At 36.4% G+C, this 7,369-nt stretch overlaps 1 protein-coding gene across 1 annotated transcript in view; it reads right to left on the bottom strand.

Annotated features, from left to right (window-relative positions):
- F3 (coagulation factor III, tissue factor) overlaps positions 1–7,369 on the bottom strand; it is a 10,597-nt gene continuing 3,228 nt past the window's right edge. The window contains exons 2-6 of the mRNA XM_081322406.1: positions 5,702–5,816; positions 4,362–4,549; positions 2,681–2,859; positions 1,429–1,588; positions 1–922 (exon numbers count right to left, since the gene is read on the bottom strand). Of these exons, the coding sequence (XP_081178532.1) occupies positions 777–922; positions 1,429–1,588; positions 2,681–2,859; positions 4,362–4,549; positions 5,702–5,816 (788 nt within the window). The 3' untranslated portion in view covers positions 1–776. The remainder of the gene's footprint in view (positions 923–1,428; positions 1,589–2,680; positions 2,860–4,361; positions 4,550–5,701; positions 5,817–7,369) is intronic.

Below are 7,369 nucleotides of genomic sequence, written 5' to 3'. Positions count from 1 at the left end.
TTACCTTTATTATATTAAATAAATTAATACAATATATACAAATATACCTCCATTCATAAAAATCATAAATATGTTAAGTTATTATAGTACCATGAAGAGCCTCAATTCACACCAAGGGTATGTACAACTTCACAGAATTATTAAAAAGTTAGGTTTCTTTCTGTCCAGCAGTTAATCACCAATACATATTTAAAGTGCTAAGTTCTGGCAATGGCAGCCAACAACACATTACCAGCTGAAATAGTTGGCACAGTTTTGATTAAAAACGGAATAATTTGTTTAAGAGTTTGGGCCCGATATTTGCCCCAAAACAGGCATTTCTGAACCACTCCCATGGTGAATTCTCAATTCAGGTCAAGGGAATCTTTCCCTTTTTTTGAGTTATTTAGTTGCAACATATTCTAATGTTTAAGGGCAGTTTGTACCACACCTTTTATGTAAAACTAAAACCCCATTTGTATAGTTTTCTCACCACTTGATGTACCCAGAACACCCAATATAAAAAGATACTAACCAAAAGTGCAGTTAAAAACAGTAACGTTTCATCATATATGTCAGTTAATATATTTCAAACAGTTCTCGTCATTTTAACAGTGAAGTTAAAACAGGAGTTTAAAATAGTGTTTTAAAATCAGATGTTTCACAGAAACCATAAACCAAAGGTACAACGAAGAGTCAGTTATTATTGCTTCCAGAGAGGACTTTTTTTTCATGGCATCAATGCAACGATAATGCATATCAAGCCTGTGATCAGTCAGGGCTGAGTTTTTAACTCCTTATAAATTTGGTGGCATATTTTCTTTTTCTGATGATCGGCTCCTTGCTTTTTTACATTTGTATATCACCACGGATAAAACGATAATCACAACGAGGAGTCCAACAGCAGCACCCACTATGATGAGGATTTTGTCCAAATCAAGAGCTGGAAAGAAGAGAAATGCAATGTTGGTTGAATTAGATCCATGCTTTGTATTTATCTGAACTTTGCCTTGACTGAAGCAATTCTACATTAACGGGAAATTAAATGCTGTAATAAATCCAAAGCATTTCCTTCCAACTAGGAGGAAACATTCCAGAGGCACTGAACTTCTGACAAAACTGGTGTAGAAAAGTTAATGGATCCGAATAATAACCTTAGCTTAACAAGCTACTATAGGTGTTTGGACAAGGAGGACTATACCCTGAGATATTTTATATGTTCTGAATAATTCAGTCCTCATACATCTGTGATATCTCTGAGTATAGAAATCTAAGAATTTCTTCAAATCTTAGAGCAAAAAAATAGTTGGTACAATCCATAAGAAGGAACAAAATGAAGGGGGGGAAATGGTATCATTTTACGACAATCTTTTGTGCAATCTGAGTAAAGTGAGGTCACAGCTATTTGTACACTTAAAGGGAAACATTATAAAATCACATGATACATACCATCCAAGTCTTCCCTGTGAATACTGGTACATTTTACACTGCTTTTTTGACTTTTCTGGTTATTTAAGCGGCTTGGAATATTAGCCTGGACATAGAAACAGTAGCTGTTTCCTTTATCAACCTCAACTTCAAATTGATTGGTTTTTGTCTTTGCCGGTTTCTGAAGGCAACAAAAAGATTATTTAAGTTATCTGCAAATATTCTAGTTCTCCACACTGCAGCCCAGTAAATTATAATCCACTACAGGTAGTCCTTGTACAACAGTTCATTTAGTAGCCATTCCAAGTTACAACAGCACTGAAAAAAGTGACTTATGACTGTTTTTCACACTTACAACCGTAGAAACATCCCCATGGTCACGTGATCAAAATTTGGATGCTTGGCAACTGGTTCATATTTATGACTGTTACAGTGTCCTGGGATCATGGAAGATCCCCTTTTGCGACCTTCTGACAAGCAAAGTCAATGGGGGAAGCCAGATTCACTTAGCAACCCTGGTACTAACTTAACAACGGCAGTGATTCATTTAACAATTGTGGCAAGGTCGTAAAATGGGGCAAAATTCACTTAACAAATGTCTCACTTAGCAACAGAAATTTTGGTCTCAATTGTGGCTGTACGTCGAGGACTACCTGTACTGTAAAAGCAGCAGTACAGGTATGATTATTGCTATTAATATAGGAGTAAACTTAAAGGCTTACCGATATATTACATGTAGTCCTCAACTTACAAGTATTTGTTTAGTGACTGTTCAAATTTATGACACTGAAAAAATGACTTATGACTGTTTTTCACATTTACAACTGTTGCAGTATCCCCATGGTCAGATGATCAAAATTCGGGCCCTTTGCAACTGGCATATATTTATGTTGTAGTATCCTGAGTTCACATGATCACCATTTGTCACCTTCCCAGCTGGCTTCCGACAAGCAAAATCAATGGAGGAAGCCAGACTCGCTTAATGCCTGCATGACTCACTTAATAACTGTGGCAAAAAAGGTCATAAAATGGGGTGAAACTTAACAGCAGCAGAAATTTTGGGCTCAGTTGCTGTCATAAGTCAAGGACTAGTGATAATTATGCTTTTTTTATTTATTCCCCTCAACTTTATTCTTGAGAGCCATGCCCCACTTTACAATAAAAAAAATCTTAAAGAGCATAGAGCTACGTTTTACATTCAAATGGGTTTGAAAAAAGAAGTGCTAATGATGACCAGCAAAGGTTAAACATTCTTAGAAATTAAGATTCTCACCTTGCCTGTGCTCTGATCCTTCCAGTAGTATAACATATATTCCAGATCATTTTTGAATATGTCCCTGATAGTTTGCAAGGTACCATTAACTCTATATGGTGTTAGTGGATCAGCTACTTCCACTTTCAGAGTTGCGTCTTTTTGTTCAAAATGTGTTACCGTTGGCGTTCCAAGCTCAGCTAAAAAAGAAGTATGATCTAGTTTGACTTTTTAATAACATAAAAGACGTGCACAACAAATGTTATTATTTTCAAAAGGTCTTGGGCAAAAGGGATTTATAGAATGGGGAGGAACAAAAAAAGGAATATCACCTTTTTTTTAAAAAAAAACCAGCTGTTATAAATTGGGGGAAAATGCATCACAGTTCTAAATGCAAACATTTATTTCTGAGCACAGATGTTTTTGGTCAATTTACCATGGCTGTTTTAAAAATGTAGCATGTGACTAAAGGTGGGGAGTGCTAACTTGCCTATTTTTAGCTGCATAGGATATTTTTGTGGGTTTGCAGATCTTTGAGTCAGTGTTGATTCCTGGTGACTATATAGACAAGCTCCTACAGTTTTCTTGGCAAGGTTTTTCAGAAGTGGCTTATAGTTAAGATACCAAGTTAGAAACTAGGAGATCGTAAGTTCTAGACCAGCGATGACGAACCTTTTAGAGACCGAGTGCCCAAACTGCAACCCAAAACCCACTTATGTATCGTCGGGTGCCGGGTGGGCATGGCCCATTGGGTGGGTGTGGCCTATTGGGTGGGTGTGGCCCATTGGGTGGGCGTGGCTGCAGTGGTAATGGCAGACTGGCTGGGACTAAAAAGTTCAATCAATCCATTCCAACTTTGCGAGATCTTTTTTTTTCCCGTGAGAAGTTAAAATTGATTGATTGATTGAACTGGGTTTTTTTTCGTACAAGGCGGTGGAGGCCTAAAGTGAAAAGGTTTTATAAAACCCAGCAGAAGGCACAGAGAGGCCTCTGCATGCCACCCATGGCACACGTGCCATAGGTTCGCCACCACGGTTCTAGTCCCTCCCCTCTTAGGCTTGGGCCAGTCACTCTATATATACCAGGCAGTTTTACAGATACAAGTTCCTCCATCAATAAATCAAAATGAAACAAATGATTAAATCTAATGCTCTATTGTTCCAACTGAATAAATTAGTTTTTTTTCCTTTTTAGCCTTTCATTAAATGTTGGGAGAGCCACATGTTATATAGTAGTCCTTAACTTATGACCACAACTTAGACCAATGTGGTAGTTAAGTGAGACATTATGTGACTGGACATGATCTGACTTCCTTAATTGGCATTGCTTTTTGGGAGCTTGCTGGGAAGATCACAAATCACAGGATACCGCAGTTGGTCATACATACAAGCTGGTTGCTAAATGCCTGAATTGTGATGATGTAACTGCAGGTATGATGTGACAGTTGAAATTTTGAGGACAGGTCGTAAATCACTTTTTCCAAAGCTCTCATAACTTTTGACCGTTGTTAAATGAATGACTGTAAGCCATGAACCACCTCTATGTAAAATATTCAGTCTCTCAAAACTAAATTACAATATTGAACTATTAACAGCAAGTAATGCCTTCCTATAAATCTTAAAAACATACTCCTTATCTAACCTTTTTTTGTGTATAAATATATTAAAGATAATGGAATCTATATCATATTTACTATACTTACTTTGTGTGTAAGGTACAAATGCTGAAGAAACTTCATATTGAGGTGTTTCAAAATTATCTTCATCATATGGTATTTCAGAATATATGCGTGCCGTGTAAGAATCTTTTAAATTCTTTAGTATCACATTAGTAACGTCACATTCAGTTTTATCAGTATGAATGCATACTTTTTCTCGTATTAAGAGATCCCTATAAAGATTAAGATCAAGAATGTAAATCAAGCATTTTATGCATAGGCGTGAGGAGTAAGATAGTTATATATACATGCCCTGCAAAATGGATATCATCCTGGCCACATACATAACTTTCACTTTGATCCATACAGTCAAAAAGCAAAATGTTACATGTTTTCAAGGTCAGCAGTAATCTTGCCCATGTTAATGAGATAAACAGTGTAAACAAGAAATCATGAAATGGCCTTTATGCCCTTGAATATTTTGTACTGCTGCAATGAATAAGACATAACTGCTTTCACAGTATACTTAGAAGTATTTAGAAATGCAATAATACAGGAAAGGTAAAATTAGGGGTAATTAAAAATGTTAATAAGACAGATACAAATTATAAAACATATAATATGAAATTAACTAGCCTACAAATATATTGATATAAAAACTAAGTACATTAAAGGAATATAGTAACAATCTCTACTATAGATAGATTCAATGAACCTCAACCTTTGTTATTTAATCACAGCACTTCCCTCTGAAAACCCAAATCATTGTGGTTGTTTATTTCAGTCGGGGCCCTGTGTTTATGCATACGAAAAATATAAATAAAAGTCACCTTCTATAACTCTGAAGCAGCCAGCTGATTCAATACTTCAAGTTGATATGATTCAATTTTACCCCTGAAATTGGAACAGTTCTAGTAGGCCAAATTGGGGATATATCATAAGAAGGGTGAAATTAAAATATATCTAGAACAGGAGTGTCAAACTGCCGGCTTGTGGGCCGGTTGCATCATACGGAGGCCGCACCCACCTGAGCTTTGGCAATGCAAAAAAAAACCCCACGATATGTCACAACACGTCATGTGACGTAGCAAGCTTGACATCCGTGATCTAGAGAGACCCTTAAGAAATTTAGATAAGAAATTCATTCAACAATGTACAGTATACTTGTTGCATGTTTTATGTAAGCAGGTATGCTTCAAATTATAACCTCATGTGAAATCAACAGTATTCATTTTACAGTGTCAATTCATGTGCAATATCAAGTCACATCATGGAGATGTTTTTCATATTTGCATTCTTGTTATTTCTCAAACTGCTCCATTACAACAGACAAAATGCAAAGTTATCTAAGGAAAGGTAGGGTGTGTTTCCAAACAGTAACTTACCCGTCCATTTCAACGGTATAAACATAACCAACTGGCTTTGGATCCCATTGGAGCAGAGTCTTAAAATTGACTGATGACCAAGTAATGTTTACAGCCGTCTGTACTGCAGAGCTACCTGTTTGAAAATGTATAGAGAGGAATATGACCAAGGGGTTTTCCTACATATTACAATATTTTGTGTGGACTGTTAAATTGTTTAAGGCTCTGACAATATTATAAACACAATAATTTATCATGTATCTTTCTAAAACATCTGATTGATTATTGTGGTTGCTAGCCTGGTGCCTTAATCACTAGACCAAGCTGGCTCTCATTGCAAACATTGTAGGACTTGTAGTTCATGTGATTTAATTTGTGCTAATCCAAAATTTTAAAATGAGATATATTATTTCCTCATGCAACAGAGAGTCTCCTTGAATCAACAGTTCAGACAAGCTGCATCTGTATACTATGCATAAAGCAGTCTTCTATAATTAATAGATTGTAACTCATAATCTCCTCTAATTTGTCCATTGAGCTATTACCCAGAACATGCAAAAACATACATTTGGAGAAGATTTAAAATATTTAAGAGATTCTGCATTAGTACCAACACATTGGCTAGATTCTTACATGATGTTTAATCCTACACAACAAAGTAAGTATGGTAACGGACACTTCACATTATGCATTAAGTTGTATTTGTTGCCTGGAATCTTCTGGATGCATTTAAGGTGTTGGTCATCACCTACAAATCCCTACAATACATGGCATAGTTGATTATCTATCTGGTTATTTGAGGAACCACATATCTCCAATTACTTCTGCACATACAAACTGAGTGGGTGCAATCCAGTCCCTTCACTTAAAGAGTGCTATCTTGTGGGACCAAGGAAATATGTCTTCTCTATCACTACCATTGCTTTTTAGAACAGCATCCCCCCCCACCCAGAGCTATGGACAGCACCCACAGCACCAGAAGATCTAGCTTGGTTCTCAGACCTGGAGCTAATGAGTTTGTGGGATCTATCATATTTATACTGCTTATTATTCTGACTGTTTTAGTCATAATTGCCTGCTTATGCATGTTTTTAAACATTTTAATTTTTTTTAAAAAAATGTAAGCTGCCCAGAGTCTAACATAGTGAGCAACCACAACAAATTTAATAAATTGAACAGAATAGCATTTAATATGCTAGACCTGAACATCCAAACTTACATTATTTCTCAATGTGCTGAAGTGGTTCACCCAAGATGCTAATTCAATGTCTAGGTTTCTGTCTACAAACACTATCTAACCTCATGTTAGCTCAGAATGTTGTATGAACCAAGGCACTGTAATTTTGTTTACGCTAAGTGGATTACCAGTTATGGTGGGCATATGAAATTTCTGTAGAAAAATAGGAAGGGGATTTTTTTTGGACTTTTAAATCCACATTGCAAAGTTCTGGCTAACCATACAGGGCTAGCAAAGAAGTATAGAAAGGTGGAATCCTTGGTGCTCTTTGAACGTAGTTGTTCACTTACAGATGTTTCATTATGTGACTAGGTAACAGTCAGTGCAAGTGAGTGTGAGGTTTGTTCCTTGTTTACTATACCTGCCAGTGTTGGGGGGGGGGGCGTGGTTTTCTCCTTGGTAGTTTCTTGATTAAAGGGTGCTTGATTGTTTGGTGTTTGTTTGGTGTTATT

Source organism: Vipera berus (genome assembly GCF_964194415.1).
Source record: "Vipera berus genome assembly, chromosome: 3".
Lineage (NCBI taxonomy): Eukaryota > Metazoa > Chordata > Lepidosauria > Squamata > Viperidae > Vipera > Vipera berus.
This window is presented reverse-complemented; position numbering and strand designations above follow the sequence as displayed.